General features: G+C 41.4%; 1 protein-coding gene across 1 annotated transcript in view; it reads right to left on the bottom strand.

Moving 5' to 3' along the window:
• The window catches only part of B3GAT2 (beta-1,3-glucuronyltransferase 2), a 91,357-nt gene extending 67,870 nt beyond the window's left edge, over window positions 1-23,487 (bottom strand). Inside the window, exon 1 of the mRNA XM_047103214.1 lies at window positions 22,879-23,487. Coding sequence (XP_046959170.1) covers window positions 22,879-23,487 — 609 coding nt within the window. The remainder of the gene's footprint in view (window positions 1-22,878) is intronic.
• Window positions 23,488-24,653: the final 1,166 nt, after the last annotated feature.

The following is a 24,653-nucleotide window of genomic DNA, read 5'->3' as shown; positions in this document are numbered from 1 at the left end:
AAAACTCTAAGAACTTAGAAACTAAACAATTGGTAATATTATAGAAAAATATGAAAAAATAAATCAATAGAAGTTTGAAATTATTTTGAAGGGAACAATATGAAAATACAACATCAAATCTGTGAGATGCAATTCAGAGATTTCTCAGATTGAATTATATAGCTTCAAGCATATTTTAGAAAGATAAAAAATTAAAAATCTAAGTTTTTATCTCAATGAACTAAAAAAAAAAAGAGAAAATGAAATACAAAAGAAAATAAAAGAGCCAAACAAAACAATAGATTAGAAACTGACAATACAGAAAAAAACAAGTGAAAAGTTAGATCTATGAACCCAACTCTCAGCATTCAAAACTCAATTCTACCACTAACTAGTTCTGTGGTCTCAGGAAAGTTTGTAAGGTTCTGTAAACCTGTTTCTGCACACATAAAAGTGCACAACAACATAGTAGCATCTCAGAGGGTGTTCTGAAGATTAAAGGAGTTAAAACATTTAAAGCACTTATGATTCTGGTATATTACTAAGTGCTGTATTAGAGTCCACTGTCAATGATATCACTTGTTGTTCAGGGGCAAAGATGTTCCAACCTTGGCATAGATATTGGGACCTGTCAGTAGGAAAACTCTTCTTTGATGTTTAAGAAGACATCTATTTTTCCAAGAAAAACTGTACTAGGTAAATTCTACAAACCCAGGCCTGGAATAAGGGGAGCCCTTCCTTTTGTATTTCAGACATTAGAAGTTTAGCCTCTGATGCATGTTTGAGGTCATCCTGGATATAAATGTGAGTAAGAAACAAGTCATTTAAAATCATGCCTAGAAATGTCGCACCAGATTGTTCTATGGAACACAACTCAGAAAACCCTGAATTAATTCATTTGTGTGTGTCCTTGTGAAACACATAACATTCTGTGAATGGTATTTTAAGTATACATAAATGGTATTGCAGAACAGATTTTTCCCCATTTTTCTATGACCTATCATATTTTTAAGATCTTTTTATGCAGCTATGTATACCTAAAGTTTCCCTCAGTTCCATTAGTAGTATATAAGTAGCATTTTTTTCAGATCTAGGACAGAAACCAAAACTAATTTATTACCTAACAGGTAGCATCAAAAGAATAAAATTAAGAATAAGCTTAACCGGGGCGCCTGGGTGGCACAGTCGGTTAAGCGTCCGACTTCAGCCAGGTCACGATCTCGCGGTCCGTGAGTTCGAGCCCCGCGTCGGGCTCTGGGTTGATGGCTCAGAGCCTGGAGCCTGTTTCCGACTCTGTATCTCCCTCTCTCTCTGCCCCTCCCCCGTTCATGCTCTGTCTCTCTCTGTCCCAAAAATAAATTAACGTTGAAAAAAAAATTTAAAAAAGAATAAGCTTAACCAAGTAAGCAAAATATTTGTACAATGAATACTACAAAACATTGCTGAAAGGAATTAAAAACATAAATAAATGGAATGACATCCCATGTCCACAGACTGAAATACAATATTGTCAAAATGCCAAATACTACCGCCCAAAATTTGCAGATTTAATGCAACCCCTATAAAAATCCCAACAATTTTTTTTTTTGCAGAAATAGAAAAATCCTTCCTAAAATTAATTTGGAATCTCAAGGGACCCCAAGTAGCCCAAACAATCTTGAAAGAGAATAAAGTTGAAAGGCTGATTAAAACATTTCCTACAAAACAATAGCAATCAAACTAGTGGTATTGGCATACAGATATAGACTAATGGAAAAGAGAGTCCAGAAATAAACCCTCACATGTATAGTCAATTCATTTTTGACAAAAGTGCCAAGATCATTCAATGAGGGAAGGACAGTCTTTTCCACAAATGGTGTTGGGAAAAACTATATACTCACATGCAGAATTAAGTTGAACCCCTACCTAACACTATGTACAAAAATTAACTCAAAACAGATTAACATTAATTATCTAAATATTAGAGCTAAAAGTATGCAACTACCAGAAGAAAACACAGGGGAAAAGCTTTATGACAATAAATTTGGTGACAACTTATTGGCTAGGACACAGGCAACAAAAGAAAAAATATAATAAACTTTGTCAAAATTTAAAACTTTAGGGCAAAGGACACAAAATAAAAAGGCAACACTAAGAACGGGAGAACATATTTGAAAGTCACATATCTGATATAGGATTAACATACATAATTTATCAAGAACTCCTAAAACTCAACAAAACCCACAAATCAACTGAATTAAAAATGGGCAAAGAACTTGAATAGACAGTTCTCCAAAAAATATACACAAATGGTGAACAAGCACATGAAAAGATGGTCAACATCACTAATCATTAGGAAAACACAAATCAAAACCACAATGAGATACCACTTCATGCCCATTGGATGGCTATTATAAAAACAAAAGAAAAAAACAGAAAATAACAGGCATTAACTAGGATTTAGAGTAATTCAAACCTGCATTTCCTCTGTTGGTGGGAATGTAAAATGGTGCTGCTGTTATCTAAAACAGTATATAAGTTCCTCAAAAAATTAAACATGGCCTTGTCATATGATCCAGCAGTTCCATTTTTGTCTATATATGTATAAAAGGATTGAAAGCAGAAACGAACAAATATCCACACAACAACGTTCCAAGAAGCACTCACAATCGCCAACCCCCACACACAAAAAAAGACATGAAATTTTGATACATTGTACAATGTGGATGAACCTTGACCATTTTATGCTAAGTGAAATAAGCGAGACACAAAAGGACAAATTTTGTATGATTTTTACCTTATATAAGGTATCTAGAATAGTCCAATTCATAGGGAAACTAGATTATAGTTTACTAGGGAGGGAGAAAAGGGGACTTATTATTTAATGGGTACAGAGTTTCAGTCTGGAATGACACAGACTGTCATTCTGGAATGTCACAGAATGTCTGGAGATGGACAGAGGCGATGGTTGCTTATAAAGCGAATGTACCTAATGCCACTGAACAGTACACTTAAAAATAGTTAAAACGGTAAATTTTATGTATATTCAATTTTTGCTTCTTTCCCATTTCCCTTCACATTTAGGGATAAGAGATAACAAGAAACCAAGAATAGGCATTTACTTTTAAATGTCACTGGATTTACAAGAGCCAACCAAATGAACACCTAGATTTGAAATTACAGGACAATCAACTGATTTTCAGAGGAAACCCAGGATTGCTATAAAAACCTTATTATCACCCCCAGAAACCACAAGCACCAACCACCCAACTTCTTAACAGTTGTTTATGTTTTTATTTTTTTAATGTTTATTTTTGAGAGAGACACAGACACAGAGCACAAGTAGGGGAGGACAGAGAGAGAGGGAGACACAGAATCTGAGGTAGGCTCCAGGCCCTGAGCTATCCCCAGAGCCCAATGCAGAACTTGAACTCATGAACTCTGAAATGACCTGAGCCGAAGTCTATGTTTAACCAACTGAGCCACGCAGGCACCCCACATTTCTGTTGTTCAAATCCTCAAACAGAGAAATCAACCCGAGGCCTGACAGACTCCACAACTAAAGGGAGAGAAAAGGCCACATCAAAAAAAGTAGGAAGTGCAGAGCTGTGTACTTTAGGGGAGAAAGGTATCCCAGGTGCTACAGAGGGAAGGGAGCCATGGTCATAGAAAAGGGTGAGAGGGAGAGGAGCACACAGGGTAACACACAAGGAGATGTTTCCCCAAAGCCATTGGCTAAGAGGGGCTAAATTTCATGAGTTCTTGCAACCAGTGGGTCTTAAAGCCTGGAGATTTAGAAGTCAATGGGCTTGCTGAGATAGCCCTCATTAGGCAAATAACCTGGGAGCACATGGTATAGAAACAGCCATTTGAAGAATTCCTGGGGCACTGAGTGGAAAGATTATTTGCTCTTCTCAGACCATGTCCCTGAGAGGCAGATTCAGAGACCCCTCTCTGGGAACAAAGGAGTTGGCTGGTGCCGTTTCCTTCCTCTGCCCCTCAGCACACAGAGCCACCTGCAGGAAGCAGCACAGAGCAGACACTGGCTGCCTAACTTGCTTACACTAAGCCTGACCCCCTGTGCTCAGGTAGGAAAGACCTTCTCAGTCATGTTTTCCTCAGTCATAGCATGGTAGGGTGGGGAGGGCTTCCCGCAGAAGACCAGCACAAACCCCTGCCCACACTATGTCTCCCAACCAGAGAGTTCTGCATGGCCTCAGTCCTTGTGGAAGTCATGTCACTTCTCATTTCACAAGCACACCAGAGCATGCCTACTTAAAACTCACTACATAAAAAAATTTTTTTAAAAGGCGGGGGGCACCTGGGTGGCTCAGTTGGTTAAGCATCTGACTCTTGGTTTAGGCTTGGGTCATGATCTCACGGTTTCGTGAGTTCAAGTCCCACATTGGGCTCCAAGCTGACAGTGTGGAGCCTGCTTGGGATTCTCTGTCTCCCTCTCTCTGCCCCTCCCGCATTTGCACAATCTCTGTCTTTCTCAAAATAAATAAATAAACTTAAAAAAAAAAACTCACCACATTCAGGCCAGGGACCAAACACTGCCCATAGCAGGCAAGGAGAGCCTCTGCAGAAGACTGGCCTGAAGGATAGGTAGAGTAGCCAAAACACAACAACAGAGTGCATGCAGCACACACCAGAGACATTTCTTCAAGCACCAGGCCCTGGGTGCTACATGACCTCTTCTTGATAAGGCCATTACTTTCAGGAGCAAGAGACATAATTGGCTTTCTAACACACAGAAAAAGGCAGAGACCTGGACAAAATGCCAACAGAGTAATTTATCCCAAATGAAAGAACAAGATAAGCCACAGCCAGAGTTCTAAGAGAAACAGATACAAGTAACATGTCCGATGGAGAATGTAAAGAAACAATCATAAGGATACTCACTGGACTTGAAAAAAGAATAGAAAGTATCAGTAAGACCATTACCACAGAGATAAAAGAGGTAAAAAAGAATCAGAGATGAAGAATGCAGTGAATGATACTGGAAACAGACTTGATGCAATGAACAGCAGAGTGGGAGTATCAGAGGAATGAATTAGTGACCTAGAAGACACAACATAAAAGAATGAAGCTGAACAAAAGAGAGAAAGAATTATGCAACATGAGAATAGACTTAGGGAATTCAGTGACTTCATCAAGCATAATAGTTTTCATATTATAGGAGTCACAGAAGAAGGAGAGAGAGAAAGGGGGCAGAAAATTTACTTCAAGAAATAATAGCATAAAACTTACCTAATCTGGGAAGGAAACAGACATTCAGATCCAGGAGGCACAGAGAAGTCCCACCAAAAATCAAGGAAAGCAGGCCAACACCAAGACATATTGCAATTAAATTTGCAAAACATAGTGATAAAAAAATCTTATAAAGCAGCAAGAGAAAAGAAATCCTTAACTTACAAGGGAAAACCCCTAAGTTTTTCTCAAGAGAAAAACTGGCAGGAGATTTCTCAAGAGAAACTTGGCAAGCCAGAAGGGAGTGGCATGATACATTCAAAGTGCTGACTGGGAAAAATCTGCAGGCAAGAATATTCTATCCAGCAAGGCTCATTCAGAATAAAGGGAGAGATAAAGAGTTCCCCAGAAAAATAATAAAGAAGTTCATGACCACTAAACTAGGCCCCCCCTCCCCCAAAAAAACATTAAAGATAACTTTTTTTTGAGTACAAAGGAGACCAAAAGTGACAAAGACAAGAAAGGATCAGACAAAATCTCCAGAAACAACAAAACAATAAAATGGCAATAAATACATATCCATCAATACTCTAATTATAAATGGACTAAATACTCCAATCAAAAGACACAGGGTGTCAGAATGGATTAATAAAAAAAAAAAAACAAACAAGATCCATCTACATGCTGCCTTTAAGAGACCCATTTTAAACCTAAAGACACTTGCAGATTGAAATCTAGGGGGTGGAGAAATATTTATCATGCAAATGGATGTCAAAAGAAAGCTGGAGTAACAATTCTCATATTGGACAAACTAGACTTTTTTTTTTTTTAATTTTTTTCTTTCAACGTTTATTTATTTTTGGGACAGAGACAGACAGAGCATGAACGGGGGAGGGGCAGAGAGAGGGAGACACAGAATCGGAAACAGGCTCCAGGCTCTGAGCCATCAGTCCAGAGCCTGACATGGGGCTCGAACTCACGGACCGCGAGATCGTGACCTGGCTGAAGTCGGACGCTTAACCGACTGCGCCACCCAGGCGCCCCCAAACTAGACTTTAAAATAAAGACACAAAAGCACTACATTATCATAGACAACCCAACAAGATCCAACTGTAAATATTTATGCACCCAACATGAAGGCACCCAAATATACAAATCAATAACAAACATAAAGCAACTAATTGATAATAACACAATAATAGTAGTGGACTTTAACACCCCACTTAAATCAATGGGCATCTAAACAGAAAATCAACAAGGAAAAAGGAAACAATGGCTTTGAATGACACACTGGACCAGAAGGACTTAACAGATCTATTCAGAACATCCAACCTAAAACAGCAGAAAACATATCCTTTTGAAGTGTACATGAAACATTCTCCGGAATAGATCATATATTAGATCACAAAATAGGCCTCAACAAATACAAAGAGTGAAATCATATCATGCACCATTTCTTACAATGCTATGAAAATACAAGTTAACCACAAGAAAAAAAATTGGAAAGACCACAAATACATGGAGGCTAAACAACAGTCTACTAAACAATGAATGAATGAATTTTCAACCAGAAAATCAAAGAAGAAATAAAAAAAAATACATGGAAACAAGTGAAAATGCAAACACAGTGATCCAAAACCTTTGGGATACAGAAAAAGTTGTCTTCAAAGGGAAGTGGATAGCAATCTGGTCCTACCTCAGGAAGCAAAAATCTCAAACAACTTAACCTTCCACTTAAAGGAACTAGAAAAATAACTACAAACAAAGCCCAAATCCAGCAGAAGGAAGGAAATAATAAAGATTAGAGCAGAAATACATGATATAGAAACAAAAAAACCCAGTAGAACAGATGAATGAAACCAGTAGCTGGTTCTTTCAAAAAATTAATAAAGTGATAAACCCCTAGCCAGACTTATTGAAAAGAGAAAGAACACAAATAAATAAAATCACAAATAAGAAACGAGAGATCACAAACACCACCACAGAAATACAAACACATAAGAGAATATCATCAAAAGCTATATGTCAACAAATTGGCAATCTGGAAGAAATGGATAAATTCTAAGAAACATATAAACCACCAAAAGTGAAAAAGGAAGAGATAGAAAACTTGAACAGACTGACAACCAGCAAGGAAATTGTATCAGTAACCAAAAAACTCCCAAAAAACAAGTCCAGAGCCAGATGGATTCACAGGCAAATTCTACCAAGCATTTAAAGAAGAGTTAATACCTATTCTTCTCAAATTATTCCAAAAAATAAAAAAAGGAAAACTTCCAAATCCTCATTATATGAGGCCAGCATTACCCTGATACCAAAACCAGATGAAAACTCCACTTAAAAAAGAAAGCTACAGGCCAATATCCCTGATGAACATGGAAGCAAAAATGCTCATTAAAATACTAGCAAACCAAATCCAACAACAACAAAAAAATATTCACCACAATCAACTGGGATTTATTCCTGTGTTGCAAGGGTGGTTCAATATTTGCAAATCAATCAATGTTATATATCACATTAATAAAGAATAAGAACCTGGGGCGCCTGGGTGGCGCAGTCGGTTAAGCGTCCGACTTCAGCCAGGTCACGATCTCGCGGTCCGTGAGTTCGAGCCCCGCGTCGGGCTCTGGGCTGATGGCTCGGAGCCTGGAGCCTGTTTCCGATTCTGTGTCTCCCTCTCTCTCTGCCCCTCCCCCGTTCATGCTCTGTCTCTCTCTGTCCCAAAAATAAATAAACGTTGAAAAAAAAAAAAAAAAAAGAATAAGAACCATATAATCATTTCAACAGATGAAGGAGAAGCATTTGACAAAGTAAAACATCCATTCATAATAAAAATCCTCAATAAAGTAGGTTAGAGAGAACATACTTCAACATAATAAAGGCCACATATGAAAAACCTACAGCTAATATTATCCCCAGTGGGGAAAAAAAGCTTTTCCTCTACAGTCAGGAAGAAGACAGTGATGTCCAATCTCACCACTGTTATTAACATATTAATAAAGTTCTAGCCATGCAATCAGACAATAAAAAGTATCCAAATCAGCAAGGAAGATGTCAAACTTTCACTATTTGCAGATGACATGATACAGATGACATGATACTCTATACAGAAAACCCAAAAGACTCCACCCCAAAACTGCTAGAACTGATAAACAAATTCAGTAAAGTAGCAGGATACAAAATTCACGTACAGAAATCTTGCATTTCTATACACCAATATTGAAGCAGCAGAAAGAGAAATTAAGAAATCAATCCCATTTACAATTGCACCAAAATAACAAGATACCTAGGAATAAACCTAACTAAAGAGGTGAAAGATCTATATTCTGAAAACTATAAAACAATGATAAAAGTAATTGAAGATGACAAAAAGAAATGGAAAGACCTTTCATGCTCATGGATTGGAATATTGTTAAAATGTCTGTACCACCCAAAGCAATCTACACATTTAATGCAATCCATATCAAAACACCATCAGCATTTTTCACAGAGCCAGAACAAACAATCCTAAAATCTGTATGGAACCACAAAAGACTCCAAAGAGCAAAGCAATCTTCAAAAAAAGCAGCAAAGCTGGAGGAATAACAATTCTGGACTTCAAGTTATATCACAAAGCTATAGTGTCAAGACAGTATGGTACTGGCACAGAAACAGACACATAGATCAATGGAACAAGATAGAAAACCCAGAAATGAACCCACAACTATATGGTCAATTAACCTTTGACAAAGCAGGAAAGAATATCCAATGGGGAAGAGTCTCTTCAACAACATTGGGAAAACTGGACAGCAACATGCACAAGAATGAAACTGGATCACTTTATTACACCAACACAGAAATAAATTCAAAGCAGATTAAAGACCAAAGTGTGATAGAGGAAACCATGAAAATCCAAGAAAAGAACACAGGCAGTAACCTCTTTGACAATGGCCATAGCAACTTCTAGGTATGTCTCCTGAGGCAAGGGAAACAAAAGCAAAAATAAGCTATTGGGACTACATCAAAATAAAAACCTTTTGCATAATGAAGGAAACAATCAACAAAGTAAAAGGCAACCTTTGGAATGGGAGACAATATTTGCAAATAATAGATCTGACAAAGGGTTAGTATCCAAAACATGTAAAGAACTTATAAAACTCAATACCCAAAAAACAAATAATCCAATTAAAAATGGGCAGAAGAATAGTTATTTTTCCAAAGATGACATACTGATGGCCAACAGACACATGAAAAGATGCTCTACATCACTTATCATCAGGAAATACAAATCAAAACCACAATGATATATCACTTCACACCTGTCAGAATGGCTAAAATGAACACAAGAAAAAAGAGGTGTTGGTGAGGATGTGGAGAAAGGGGAACACTCTTGCACCGTCAGTGGGAATGCAAACTGGTCTAGCACTCTGGAAAACAGTATGGAGGTTCCTCAAAAAGTTAAAAATAGATCTACCTATATACTCAGCAATGGCACTGAGTATTTACCCAAAAAATACAAAAATACTAATTCAAAGGGATACATGCACCCCAATGTTTACAGCAGCATTATCGACAATAACCAAATTATGGAAAGAGCCCAAATGTCCATTGACTGATGAATGGATAAATAAGATGTGGTATATATAAACGATGGAATATTAGCCATAAAACAATGAAATCCTGCCATTTGCAATGACATGGATGGAGCTATCTAGTATTATGCTAAGTGAAATAAGTCAGAGAAAGACAAATATATGATTTCACGTATATGTGGAATTTATGAAGCAAATAAATGAATAAAAGGGAAAAAATGAGAGTCAAACCAAGAAACAGACTCTTAACTATAGAGATGGGAACTGGGTTGGGGGGGAGAGGGAGGTGGCTGGGTTCAACAGGTGAAGGGGATTAAGGAATGCACTTGCTGTGATAAACACCAGGTGATGTATGAAAGTGCTGAATCACTATATTGCACATCTGAAACTAATATTACACTATATGTTAACTAACTGGAATTTAAATAAAAACTTTTTAAAAATCCTTAAATAAAGAGGAAAACAATACCATAAAGTTAAAAATCACAGCGCCTGTCTTTTTAGTGTGCCTAGCAGGAAAGAAAGGTAATAGGCCAACAGTTAAATATAACCATTCAAGAAAAATGAAAACAATTAATAGGACATGAGCCCCAAACACCAGCTCCGATGACTGTGTGTAATAGAACTTTCTGCAAAGCAAGGCTGCAGCACCCCCACCCCCACCCCAGAAAAAGACTCTCCAGAGAGGTCTCTAGCACTTGCACCAGTGTGAACAGATGTAGCTGAGGAACTTTTCGAAGTTACAAAAATATCCCCAAACTGTCACTTGACCTTCAAAAATGACACTGGCATTTCAATCTTGCAATGCCAAGTTTATTTAGATGATAAACAACACATACACATATAGACCATACTTAAATTCTCATTCCCATTGGACAGCAGCATCTTGAGGCCACCAAGGCTGTCACAATTGGTACCGCCATGGTGGCTTGGGGTTTGTGACATTTTACCTTCTGGAGCCTTTCCACAGCTCCTGGGGCCATCAACTTCTGATAGAAGCAGATGTCCAAATGAATAGGGAAGTTGCCCTATTTGCCCACTTTACAGGTAGATCAATTCATTTAAATCTCACAACAACTATATACATTTGTATCAGACTCTGTAAGGAAGCTGAATACTAGGGTTTTCCTCATTTGTAAAATAGTCATCATAGTTGCCACCTCATAGATACCATTGAAAATTAAACAGCAGTGCACACATCCAAATGTCTAGGGTAGGGGCTATGGCACAGCAAACAATCAGAAAACATTAGTCAAGTTCCCCTGAGGTTGTGAGAGATGAGGGCTTTGGGCTCACCCAGCCCTGGACTCCACATTCTCCACTTCCTAACTTAGGGTTCTTTTTTTACCAAAACTTCACTTTTCAGACTGGGGGGTGCATGGTCCCTGAATATATATAAAGACTCTCCATGGAATATCTGAGCAGATAGCTTTAAGGGAATAAATTCCCAGGCCCTCAGCATTCCCACCTGTTTCCCTACACCTGAATTCTTGGGTAGAGGGGCAGGTTCCTTCCTTCTGCTTTTCTCCCACTTCACAGAAAAGGGCCAACATCTACCCATCCTGAATCATATTAAATGTACTGTCCCAACATGGTCAAACCTCTAGGGCACTGAACAAAGGTAATTAGAAATATTGTCATTATTGAGAAAGTTAAAGTCTCTAAAGAATGGGTAATAAATCCCTTTGGAAGACAAGAGGTTTCTAATTATTTGCTTTCAACAAAATTGAAAGAGACCTAAAGTCATCAATAGATCATCATATATATATATATATATATATATATATATATATATATATATATATATATATTTTGCTGAGAGATCACCATATGGTTTTTGGCTTCGAGCTTGAGAGTTCAAAAACTGAAGAACACCACTACAGGAAAAAATGCTTTCCATCTTATTTACTTCTTTACGTAAACAAGGTTGACCTAATGAGAACATAATTATGCTAAACTCCATCTCTTTCTAGCAATCAGTAATATTCATCACTGAACAGTTATCAACAACATAATGCCCCATCCATATCATTAAGAAACCAATTTCCAATAAACATAGCTTTTATGTTTATGAGTTAATTATCCAAATTGGCAACATTTATGGTTTTGTTATTACAACAATTTTATAAAAATGATATGTACTCATATGCATGACATTTATATTGTTTTGATTACTTGTTTACTGTTACTAATTGTAGTGTTGACTCAGTCTTAAGGAATTTTTAAGACTGAGGGTTATAACCATAGGAATTTTTTTTTAAATTTAAATCCCAGGAGCGCCTGGGTGGCTCAGTCAGTTGAGCATAGGAGTTCAGCTTGCGTCATCATCTCTCAGGCAGTTTGTGAGTCTGGGCCCTGCACCCGGCTCACTGCTGTCAGCACAGAGCCTGCTTTGGATCTGCTGTCCCTCTCTCTCTGCCCCTCACCCACTTACATGTGTGTGCTCTCTCTCTCTCTCTCAAAAAAAAACAAACATTAAAAAAAATTTAAATTCCATCTATAATCATTTTTGTTACTGCAGATATGTGTGACTAGAGACTCAAAAAAGGACTTTGAACCTCAAAATGTTATGCTAAGATAAATTCTAACAGAGAACGGAAACAGAAAAAGGAAAAAAATAAAATTTCCAGTTGTTATTGAAAAGTATGTTTTTGATTAAGTAATTTTTCTAATGCTTCTTTTTTGAGAGAGAGAAAGAGCATGAGTGGGGGAAAGATAGAGAGGCAGACACAGAATCCGAAGCAGGCTGCAGGTTCTGAACTGTCAGCACAGAGCCCGACATGGGGCTTGAACCCACAAGCTGTGAGATCATGATCTGAGCCGAAGTCAGATGCTTAACTGACTGAGCCACCCAGGTGCCCCAAAAAGTATATTTATCAAACAATGTTGAATATAAAACTGTTAGAGTATTTATAATATCCATTGTATGTATTAGTTTTCATGAACAAATGTATTTATAATTCACTAAAACTCACATGCTCTGCAACCACTTGAAGTGATTTTAAAAAATTAGACATCAATTTGAAAATATCCTTGAGAGTGTGTAATTTTACTAAACCCTTTTAGGAATTGTATGTACAGAAAATGGTAAGGAGCACTGCACCAGACCCCTGGGTGTGACCAGGATTCTTGTAAGAGACTGACCCGGAGGGTGCACGGTCTGTGAAGAAAGAACACGGACAGTCCTCACTGCACTCACAGGCAAGGAGGCAATCAGGGGATCCTGTGGTTTAACACATATACATACACATACACACACCGCTCCAACTGCTACATTCCCCAGTCTGGCAGAAAATAAGCTTCAAAATGTTTTTATTTATGAAAATGTAAGAAATGTTTGAAAAAAAGAAACAAGCTCAGTTGAATTACCAGTGGAAGGCCAGCTCAGTGTCCCCAGTTAAGGCTGGTGAGGGCTGGGCACACAAGGTGATGCTGTCAGAAGGGATCCCCTCTGCCTTCTGCAATAGGTGTTGGAAAGAGGAATTCTCCTAACCTTCCCACCCCCAGCAAATGACCTTAAAAATCAAGCTATTGCTTCTAATCGTGTGCTTTAAAAATAGATTCATTGCATTCCTCCCTTTAAATTGCCCTTTCCTTTGTAACAGACCATCTCTTTGATTCCATCATTCATGCCAGAAATAATCTGTCCTGCAATATGCTCTGGGCCCAAGCCAGGTACCAGGACTGAAAGTACACAAAAATCACACCCAGGACCTGCCCTGAGCTACATGTAGGCCAACTTCCTAGCTTTCATACACACATTAATCAGCCTCAGACCTCCTAACCCACAGGAGAACAGCCTTCCACCTCCCCTCAAACTAAAATACTCTTTAGATGCTTTTTACTCTCTCACATCCTCCTAGGACTCTTTGTAGACAAGCCCTATTTAACTCTTGTCCCTCGAATCACTGTTGTGACACCCAGTAGTGTAATTAAGACACCCAATTTACGCAGTTCCACTTGGGCACAGACTAATTTGGGAAAGTCAAACACCTGTATGTCCTCCTCCCCTCCAGGCCTCCAGAAACATGGTCCAGATCTCAGCAACAGTATTAAGAGGCATCTAACCAACAAAACAGTGTAGCAGCTATGTGATATACCCCTCAACTGGGGCAGTCACCCACAGAGGAGAGAACAAGGGAAAAAGAACTAACGTTTACAACTTGCCGATAGGTCAGTACTTACAGCACTCACAGGAGGCAGACAGCTCTTGCCAAAACCATGCAAGCACTGAGTGGCAAAGCTGGATTTGAACACAGGGCTGTTTAACTCCCAAGTTTATACCTGAGCTCCCCACCAGCCTCCAGCCTTTCTTAAGTGTGAAGAGGCCTAACACTTAACTGGTTCACACGTACCTTGACACACCTCCTGCCCTTTGAAGGGGCAATGCCAGGAATGCTTTGCTACATACACAAATATTCATGGACCTGATCTCTCTCTCCTTTTTAGCAGGAAAGCTCTTAGAATCAGCATAGGGGCCACATTTATCTTTAAGTTACTACTTAAAAGGCTCAATATAATCCTGGACACACAATACAGACTTCAAGAGTGTTATCTGACAATCTGTTCAGAGATCCTTTCTAGGAACAGATCTCTTCTGTGAGGGTTCCTCAGCGTCTAAGCTTCCTATAATTCATTCATTTATTCAACAAATGTCTAATGAGCATTTACTACATGGTAGGCTCTGCTCTGAACACTAAAGATACAACAGTAAACAAAGGAAAATTGCTACCTTTATGGAGTTTAGATTCTAGTGGAAGAAACGGTCAACCGAAAAACATACACTACATTATATAATGTGAGGTTAGGTACTATATAAAGAATCCACAACAGTCTACAGTACCACTGCCTTGGTACAACTAGATGTACAAATACTTATAGTTTTTCTACTAGTTTACTCCCTTGCCCTTATCAAAGATCTGTTTAAAAAGTTAAAGGTCAAAGATTTGCCTGATGGGTGATCTGAAAACTGGACAGGAAAAAACTAAAACATGCTCCATACACTGCTTTGCACACACTTTTCAAAGCCACAGATTTACATTAAAAGAAGAACAAACCAAAAACTGAAGACTTCTTTTCTTCGTAAGACAGGCTTGGGGAGGATGGTAACTCTTCTCCTAGAACTAAGTCTCTCACTCGATATGCGGGAGATGGGGACGTGGCTGCCAACTGCTCCAGCTCGTCCCTTGCAGTCAAGGACATCTTTCTGTTCTCTGCATATTCACACACCCTCTTTGCTCAGGTTCTTAACCATGGCTCCCTCCACCTGGAGACCTCTTCCCCATGCCCTGTCACCCACTAGGCCCTATCCATCATCCTACAGGTCTCAGCTCAGATGTCACTTCCTCCACAGTCACTCACACCACCTACTTTCCATTAGCCGTCTCTGTTTTACACTCCCAGGCACCTGCATTTCTCTCAACATGCACAGATCTTAGTGGGTGCATTCAGTCCAGAAACTTGATCTGTGAGGGCTGGGATGCACGCTCTCTGTTCACAGCTGTATTACTCCCTGCCTTAACAAAGCACAGTGCCTAGCACATAGTGTTCAATTCACATTTGTTAAGTGGACACAGTAAACGTTCAGTTAATGTTTGTTAAGTGGAGGAGAGGGAGTTCTAAGTATATTCAAGTCTCTTCTGAATGCGGTAATGTTTAAGCTCAAGTAGGTAGAAGGAAACTTGCAGAGTGCTATACCATTACTGCTAATACGCAATTATCTTAGATACAGAGATCTCTGTTAATGAAGAACGTTCGGCATATAGCACACTCAGCTTTCATGAGAGAGATGAAGATACAACTTACAAATACCTGCCTTTCAGACTGAAGGAACAAGTCTTAGTTTCTACCTGTAGTAGTAATAGTAACATACATTACTATTTAAAGTTCTCCTTCCATTGCTAGAGGAGATTGATTGGGTGGCTGGGTGGGGGGTGGGGGGACTACTGAGTTTCAAATTCTTTTGAGGAAAAGACCACATAATCTGACTTGTGGGAGAGAATATGATCACGCCCCTCAACACAGACATCTCCAAGGTTTTCCTAACATGCGAAAAGAGTCAACCAATGATTTATTCATTTTGTTTTTAATCCAGGGAAATTCCTAATCCCAGAAAAAAAAATCAGACAAGAAAATTAAGCCTTCTAGGGGTGCCTGGGTGGCCCAGTCAGGTAAGTATCCAACTCTTGATTCCAGCTCAGATCATGATCTCACAGTTCGTGGGATCCAGCCCCGTGTCGGGCTCTGTGCTAACAGTGCAAAGACTGCTTGGGATTCTCTCTCTGCCCCTCCCCCACTTATGTTCTCTTTCTCTCTCAAAATAAATAAATAAACATTTTTTTAAAAAGAAAATTAAGCCTTCTATCAACAAGGAGCAGTTTGGTGAACCTGACAGTGTGGGCCATCAATAGTCAGTGTCACCAGTACATTGGCTGAAGGTTCTACAAGTACGTTTTTGTGCTCCAGGGAGGAGCTACCTCAGCCTCCGTGGGAGAGCAGCCAGCAAGTAGTTGTCTCCCAAATGAGCTTCAGCTCAAATAGACTCAGGTCCTCAGCTTCTCCCATGTGAAACAAGTCAGTACTGTCCCTAATCCCCATTCCATCCCCAAATTATTCTTCCGTTCAATTCTGCCTGTCCGGAAAAGATATACACTCAGTAGCTATAGTAGCTGATCTGTATGTATCAAGTGAGAGGAAAATATTAATTTTAATGTTTTATCTTCTTGCAGAAACAATCAATTCTTTCTTGTTCATAAGAATACATTTGTTAAAAAGCACTCATATTATATAATACATATATATATATATATACACACACATACATACACATACATACAAGACTATAGTTCATATACTAAGCAGTTTCCACCTGATTTGAAAAAAAAACAATTTAAAAATCAAATGGTCTGTAGGGCACCTGAGTGGCTCAGTCAGTTAAGTGTCTGACTTCAGCTCAGGTCATGATCTCTAAGTTCCTGAGTTCAAGTCCTGAGTCTAGCTCTGTGCTGACCGCTCAGAGCCTAGAACCTGCTTCAGATTCTGGGTCTCCCTCTCTCTCTGCTCCTCCCCTGCTCATGCTCTGTCTCTCTCTCTCTCAAAAATAAATAAACATTAAAAAAATTTAATAAATAACAAAAATCAAATGGTCTATAAATAAGACAGTGTGAAATAAAAGTTTCTTAAGATCAAATGATATTAGAGAAAAAAGATCAAAAGGGAAAATTATAAGGTGATATGGCCAAGAAGACAGACCTGAGTTTAAGTGTGGCAGGAGACAGCAACAATATTAGAAAACTCCTGTTCATCAAATGCTTTACTTACCACAATGTCAGATTTCCATCTGACTGTACATGTTATATGAGATGAGCTTTAGAACAGTCAAAAGTGCAGGCTCTAGAACCAGGGTACTTGGGTTCAAAATCCTGTCTCTGAAGAGCTGCATGACCTTTTCAAGTTACTTCCAGATACTTCTACTCAACTATGAAATAGGAATACCAATTATACCAGAGCAAATGACTACATTAGATTCATTCTGCACTTTTAAAAATCTCTGTGGTCTCCAAAGTACTATACTCAGATCTAAATATCAGCAGAAGGATGAAAAAAGAAAATAGGAACAGAATACTACCACCTCAGGGGCTGTTGTGAGGAACAAATTTGAGTTAAAACACATACAACTCTAAGGGTGGTTCCTGGCCCATAGTTAAGTGCTCAATTGATGTCAACTATATTTTGCTTGTATCCATGGTAAAGAGTATGTTAACATTTAAAGTGTGCACAAGAACTATAAGGCATGAACAATGGATTATCTTAGCCTATTTCTGTGAATTGAAAATCTGTTCTAAACCTACCTACCTACCTATCTATCTGTGGACTGGTATAACAATTTTATTTGTGTTTTGGGGGGAGGACTTGAGATCCGTGCAAAACTTATACTTTAACAGCATTGCAAATCAAGTATACAATGTGTTAACTGTACAGACTGAGCAAATATTTCATCAGAGTTCAAAACGTTTGAATAGACGTATCTGAACATTATTGAATTCTGTACCAAAAAAAAAAAAAAAAGCACTACTTGAATACCACCTGGAATAGTTAATGAACAAGACCACTGACTTTAGTTCTTCTATTTTGCTTTTCTAGCATGCCTTAAAAGCAATTACTATTCCATTACTGTTCACACAAGAGAAAATTTACCAGCTTGTAATTTAGGGGCAAGTGGAGTAGACAGAAGAAAATGGAGTCACCCACTATGGTATCCAAGAAGTAGGAGACAACAGTCTAAATGTTTAAAAGACACATACTCATTGCACCAAACAACCCAGACATGTCTTCATGTCTATTCATAAGAAAGATAATCGGTGAAAAGTAGGTTGGAGGACAAAGAAGGATGGAAAAAGACAATAGGAAGAGGCAGAAGAGAGAATGTCTTTTAAACCCAAATTGCTATTTCTGGTCCATTAAAATATCAAAATCCAAATGAGAACTGGTCTTCATAGAAAACTCAAAATATAACCATAATTCAAGTACTGTAAACCCAGGGAGAATACAGAAAAATCTTTAGATTTAACATTGACAGCCTAAGAAAATTGGCTGTAGTTTTATACACACAGTTTTAGAAAATTCTCACGTTTTATCAGACTTACAACATGATTACTAATATGCTTTTAGATGGGGAGAAATGAAACCGAAAGGGTGCCTTTCAGGAAAAACAGTCATTTTATTGCTACATCTAAGAGATTCTTCTAGGTTTTTTCACTTGGAAAAGATAATTACTCTACACTAAGTAACTGTATCAAAGGTAAAAGTAAAAAGTAGATCTTTCGTCTCCTTTCAGGAAACACAGGCAGAATTTACTATTTGGGAGGGAAGTGCCAAACGTTGTAAATTTGAGTATCTTTTGCATTGTGGCTCCAATAAGCCGCATATAAAGAGGGGAGCATATTGAGACTTCAGAAAAGGAACAAGACAGAAAATTAAACCTCAACTCCTCTACCTGATCAACACACAAATAGCTTAATAGCACCCAACAGAAAAATCGAAACAAAGGGCCTCTTTAGTTCACTGCTTGCCAGAAATGCATCTTCAAGATGCCTTCTCATTAAAGGAGTCCTTTCACGTGCCCCTTAAATGTCTCACAGTCGGCCTGTCTTCTAGTCTTCCCTCATTAAATTTAAAGTTAAAAGTTTTAAAGTTTTTTCTCATGCTTGGAAAGTGCCGTTTTTTAACTTTTCGATTCAATTGATTTCCAAAGGTGAAAACAACTTCACCCGAGAGCATCAGCTTGAGACTCAGGAAAGACTGGTAGGTTTTCAAGTAAAGAACAGAAATCTGATCAATAGTGTTATTGAAAATATGACTAGAGGGGCGCCTGGGTAGCTCAGTCTGTTAAGCATCTGACTTCAGCTCAGATCATGATCTCACGGTTTGTGGGTTCGAGCCCCGCATCAGGCTCTGTGATGACAGCCCAGAGCCTGGAACCTGCTTCAGATTCTGTGTCTGTGTCTCTCTCTCTGCTCCAATCCCTGCTCACACACACACACTCTCTCTCTTTCAAAAATAAATAAACATAAAAAAAAAATGACTGGATACAGAGTTACATTTATCTGCAGACTTTTCTTAAAGTAGCTTAAATCCTTCACAAATAAGCTTTTCCGGAGGGTTAGATGGAGAAAGGTGTTCAGGCAGGCAGGATTACCTGTAATCTGTAGTGTAAAACCCCATCAATTCCACAGGATGTGTGGGGAGTAGCTGCTGAGATACTGGAAACCTGGAAAAAAAAAACCCTTTCCATCTCCTCCAATGGACAGTCCAGTTTCTGGGGCTACTGCTCACACTGAGTTTCATTTGCAAATGGATTTGGATGTTAATGTAGCATTGTGTAATGCAAATATTTCTTTCCTGGCAGCACAGCTCAGTTGAGAGGGGAGGCTGAAAATTAGTTAGCTGTATGGAAGAAGAAAGCAGTACTCCAGCTACCAGGGAGAAATAATTGAACACAGATTGCCTGTTGCGCCTGTAATTTAATTTGGAGACCTTTCATCTTTTAGTTTCCTTCATTTGCAGCCAATGCTTAGTGAGCTAATTTGTACCTGGTTCATTCTCCCCCTTTTATCTTATCTACATTAACATCAACCATGGAAATTAGAAGCACTATGAATAAAAGATGAAGCCTGACTTGGGACATTCTCTCCCTAAGTACCGTGAATTACTTAAAAACGAATTTGTGTGTATGCACAATATAAAGGACTGAGATACGTATGCCTCACCTCTACAGCATCCTTTATCAGTATCCTCCCTTCCCCCAAGGAGCTGCAGTTTTTAGATGTTTAATCTAGTCCTACCTTTTCTCCACAAGAGCAATGTCTAGGCTATAATCCACATGGAATCATTGATCCTAGAACTGGTAGAAGGTAAACCATTCCATTAATGTATGAAACAAAGGAAGCATAAATCCCACTAATCTGAATTTTTAGAGAGTTCACTATTGCTTACCTTGCAAGCAAAAGAATGTGTTGCAAAAAAGGAAAACTGAATGTATCAACATATATGCATGGTGAACAGAGGTCTACTCTGTCCAAAAACACTGTGTGTGGGGGAGGATGAGAGATGGTAGAGAAAGGGACTAGTCTTGAAATTATTGCCTGGGAGTGGTCCCTGGGAGCTACTGCATCTAAATTCAAGTGTATCATGTGTATGACGTTTTTTAAACATTCCTTCTGTCGTATATTTTGTATACTTGGCACCTGTCCATAAAAGAGTTGCACATACTCTTAAGTTAAAATAAGTTTGATTTTTTTTTCGTTACTTCCAACTGTACAAAATTTTAGCGTCTTGTAAAGTTTTTCATGTTTTTCCCTTTATAGTATCCTCTGGGCCAATACTATTTTTTTCTCCTCACCCTCTCCTTTTTATGTTCTCTTTTTCCAATGGACCAATGAAAAAATGTACTGGATTTTTTCCAGTGGCAAGAAGCAACAGATTCTTCTCTTGTTGCTTAATACCCCCCACCAAGCCTTTCTTTCTCTTTGGGAAGTATCAAAGAAAAACTTTGATACTTTGTTCTGAATTGTTTCAATGCCTGTAGTGCCAATTCTTCTGCTCATCTAACACCTTATACCAATGGGCTAGAACCTGGAGATAAACAGAAAATCACTCCTCCTTCACAGTCCATCTCCCTAAAAGGTTGATTAATAATGATGTGCATTACTTTACTTACACAAGACTACACATATTTACAGGTAAGGCAACTTCCAAGTTGTAGGAGGTTAAAAAAAAAAAAAAGACACACAGAAAAAGACATTGGAGTTCAAAATTATGGTATATTTAATGTAAAGGTATTTGCTTCAGAATACAAACCACCCTATCTTTTGGGAAAAGAGTAAGCAGGATCAAAATAAAAGCCCAACTTGGGGCACCTGACAGGCTCAGTAGGTTAAGTGTCAGACTCTTGCTTTCAGTTTAAATCCTGATCTGATAGAGATCAGGTAGAGAGAATGAGCACCCCAGGCGGGCTCTGGGCCTACAGCATGGCAGAGTCTGCTTGGGATTCTCTCTCTCTCTCTCTCTCTCTCTCTCTCTCTCTGCCCCTTCCTCACTTGTGTGCAAGTTCTCCCTCTTTTTCAAAATAAACATTAAAAAAAAAAAACAAAGCCCACCTTAAAAAATCAGATATCTTTAATCTTGGTTATAATAAAGACTACACCCTACAATGTCAAACCTATTTCTTCTGAAGAAACATGAAAAGAAAGCCCTACATTGGGAAAAGATGAAGAAGATGGAAAGCAATCACTGGTCCCTTTATTCATGAAGGAGAGGATGAATAGAAATGAAGGTGGCAACTGCCCTTAAAAAATGGTTTAAAAAAAAACCCATATAGGCAGAAAAATTAAACTGAAAGAGTACAAAGCAACCCTGTCCTGAGGTTAAAAGAAAGCCAAATAGACGTTAGGATGAAGATGTGGGGCATTTATGTTTAGGAGACATGCAGATTGTCCCATTTACTTAGAGGGGTGGGTGTGATGGAGTCTAACCAGCAGGAGGTCAAGGAATTTTGGGTAAAGGAAAGTAACAGTCCCATGAAGAGTCAAAGAGTACAGGTTTGTTTGTTTTTTCCAGGTATATTTGTGTACAAGGAAGAAAAGTGAAAACCATGCAATCTGGGCTCTTTTAACACAACACACATAGATTGCAAAATACCAGCCTCAAGAAATAACACCTGTCCTAATCCCCTGCTGGCTCTGCGCACCTGAGGCCTTCCAAAGGAAAAGAGAGCATTCTCAGCAGCAGGGGACCAGTGACACCCAGGACATCACAGAGAGGACCAGGATAAAATGGGCAGGTACAAGAGTGGCCTGGCTAACTCGCCGAAGAGAGGCCTTAGAGAAAGGTCGAGAAAAAGAATTGAGCTGTCCACCTGATACTTCGGGCTGCAAAAAGACATAACCACAGGGCAAAAACAGTCTCAACCCATTTACCAGAGAGTTTCCTTGAAAAAGAGTAAATCTTCAGAATAGGAAAGGGCTTTTGTGGGGTGCAGTAAGAGATAGAGGTTGGACCCACACACACAGCCCGAAGAAGTCACGGTGTTCACTAACAACCATTTCTGTGCCAAAAGGACCAGAAGAGAGAAATTTGTCTCTGGGCTGATTTTTTAGTCACCATCTCCACCTTCCTCCCCATATGGTTCTAGACTCAGAATCACACCTGTGTGCGCTGAAAGGCCTCGGGAGTACACTAAGCCTGCCTCCCCACCGAGCTGGGTGCCTCCCCCACCCCCACCAATGTGGGCTCCATCCTCAAGCCAGTCACAGTCTTGATCCTGGAAATACCCCCGCGCCTCACCTGTGCTACTCCCTGGGCTCAATCTCGGGACCAGGTGGACTGCAAAGCGCCTGGCCACACTCCCTCCCTTGGGCCACTGTGGTCCTCTCCTCCATACTCTACCAACGCCCCCCCCCCCCCCCCCCCCCGCTAGTGTAAAGAAGCCAGGGCCATTGGAGGTTGCAGGAGGCCCGGAAACGCGCTCCACCTGTAGTCCCGAAAGGGGCCCTGAGAAGTGAGAACTCACAAGTGCAGCTGCAGCCGGGCCGGCCAAGGCCCCCTCCGGCCCTGTCCCCCCACCCCCGCCCCCAAGCTGAGGCGGGCCGGCCGCTACCTCCTGGAACAGCTCCAGACTGTAGGTGTTGTCGTCGTCGGCGAAAAAGAGCACGCCGGGCTGCGCGCGCTGGTGCTGGTGCCTCTGGCGCAACCAGGCGAGACCCGCGTTGCGCTGCTCGGTGGCGCGCGGCAGTCCCGGCCTCTTGTAGCGCCGCGGCGTGGGCACGTGCAGGTGCGTGCTGGGCAGCCCGGCCCGCGCCAGGAAGCGGCTCACCAACTCGCTGCGCGCCGCCGCGTCCTCCACCAGGATCCAGTGCAGCTGCGCCACCTGGCGGAAAGTGTTGGCCAGGCGGGTCAGCTCGGCTTTCTGCACCGGGCGGCTGTAGGTGGGCGTGATGGCATAGATGGTGGGCAGAGGCGGCTCCGGCCGCGGCTGTGGCTGTGGCCGCGACTCGTTGCGCTTCACCCAGCGGCGCCCGGGGCCGCTGTCGGGACCAACCCTGCGGAGCGGCAGTCGGGCGCCCCCGCGGCCCATCACGTAGGGAGAAAAGTAGGGGCGCGGGGTGAGCGGGGGCGCTGGCCTGCGCGTGTCCACGTCGAGCATGATGATGACGATTAGGATCCAAGGCAGGAGGATGAAGAAGCGGCTGAACAGAACGGACTTCATAGTGCGCTCTTCCCCGGCCTCTCGGACGCCCCGGAGAGGGACGAGTTAGAAGACCCCAGCGCGCAGTTTGGACGGCGGCGGCGCCCGTACTCAGGAAGCCGCGGTGGGCGCGTTCTCCATGGGGTCCGAGGACGCTGCGGGGGGCCGGGAGCCGCGGGGCTCAGCTCCCCCGGCGTGGGGGATCCGCGCGGGTGCGGAGGAGCTTGGGCTACAGGGAGTGCAGGTGGGCGGGCGCTGTCCCCCCAATCCCGGTGAGTCAGCCGGCGGGAAGCGGGACTCTGTCCAGCAGCGCGCTGCTGGCCGCGGAGTTGCGCCCAGCGCCAGGCAAGCGGTGATCCCCAGCTGCTCTTTCCGAAGAGTGCGAGCTGGGAACCGGCCCCCGGGGCTCCTAGCCACTCCCGTCCCGCGGCGCTGCGGGCAAAGGGACTCCAGCCGTGGGCTCGCAGTGAGCTCTCTGGGGGCACCTCTGAGGGCGGGAGGCGAGCACTGAGGGCTTCGTCACATCCCAGCCGGGTCGGCGAGGACCGCGAGCGGACGCCGGAGATGTTATTCCCCCCGCTCTGTTTCGCGCGCCGCAGAGGAAGCCTGCACTCCCGTCCTTCTCTCTTCTCCTCTCAGAACCTCTCCCGGCTCCGGCAGCAAGATCCCAAAGCAAGGAGAGAAAGAAAAAGCGAGGGGGCGGGGAAGCTGCAGACTCCAGCGTCCTCCCAGTCCTCCTGTGGGAAGACAGCAGCGCTGCTACTGGCGGAGAGGGGCTGCGAGGGGGAGGTCGCGAGGGGGGCCCCCGGCTCTCCGCGGGGTCTGCCGCTGACGGCCCCCAGAGCCAGCTCTGGAGGCGGCCGCTGCACCGCCGGAGGAGCGGGAGGAGGGTCCCGCCGGGCTGCACGACCTCCCGGAAGGGAAGATGCTCGTTGCTCGCCTCGCGTCTCCGCGCGCTCTTCGCTTTCTGAAATACTGCAAGGTTTTCAGAGATCAGCTAGAAAACCCCACTCACGTGCGGAACACTCGGGAGACCTGGGGTGGGGAGTTGAGGGGGGAAAGGCGGGGAGGGTAAAGGATCCCTTCTCTCTGGTCCCCAGCTGCGGGGCTGCTGTGCTGGCGTGTGTCCCCAACAGCGGCAGCGAAAAGCGCTTTCGCTGAATGGCAGAAATCGATAGAAGCCCCGG

This window comes from Lynx rufus, unplaced genomic scaffold, assembly GCF_022079265.1.
Source record: "Lynx rufus isolate CCGP_SWC_20201006 ecotype Redwood Valley unplaced genomic scaffold, mLynRuf1.p SCAF_6, whole genome shotgun sequence".
In the NCBI taxonomy this organism is placed as follows: Eukaryota; Metazoa; Chordata; class Mammalia; order Carnivora; family Felidae; genus Lynx; species Lynx rufus.
This window is presented reverse-complemented; position numbering and strand designations above follow the sequence as displayed.